General features: G+C 60.0%; 1 protein-coding gene across 1 annotated transcript in view; it reads right to left on the bottom strand.

The window, feature by feature from the left end:
• ETH_00039995 (uncharacterized protein) overlaps positions 1 to 205 on the bottom strand; it is a gene marked incomplete at both ends in the record, with an annotated part of 3118 nt that overhangs the window by 1611 nt on the left and 1302 nt on the right. Inside the window, one exon of the mRNA XM_013374004.1 lies at positions 48 to 121. Coding sequence (XP_013229458.1) covers positions 48 to 121 — 74 coding nt within the window. The remainder of the gene's footprint in view (positions 1 to 47; positions 122 to 205) is intronic.

The raw sequence follows: 205 nt of genomic DNA, 5'->3' as shown, positions 1-205 counted from the left end.
CCGCTGCTGCTGCTGCTGCTGCTGCTGCTGCTGCTGCTGCTGCTGACCTCTGTACTTGGAGTGTTCGAGGCGCGTGACGTCCGTCTCGGGCAGCTGCGCAGCCTGCAGCAGCTGGTAAGTGCTGAGGGAATAAACAGCTAAAAGTCCATCTCCATATCCCACCCAAAGTTGGTCAAGGGCCCCCAAAGGCAAAAGGGCCCCCACA

Source organism: Eimeria tenella, genomic scaffold, assembly GCF_000499545.2.
Source record: "Eimeria tenella Houghton genomic scaffold, Eth_scaff1880, whole genome shotgun sequence".
NCBI classification, from domain to species: Eukaryota; Apicomplexa; class Conoidasida; order Eucoccidiorida; family Eimeriidae; genus Eimeria; species Eimeria tenella.
The sequence above is the reverse complement of the archived record's forward strand: the minus strand, read 5'-3'. Positions and strand labels throughout refer to the sequence as shown.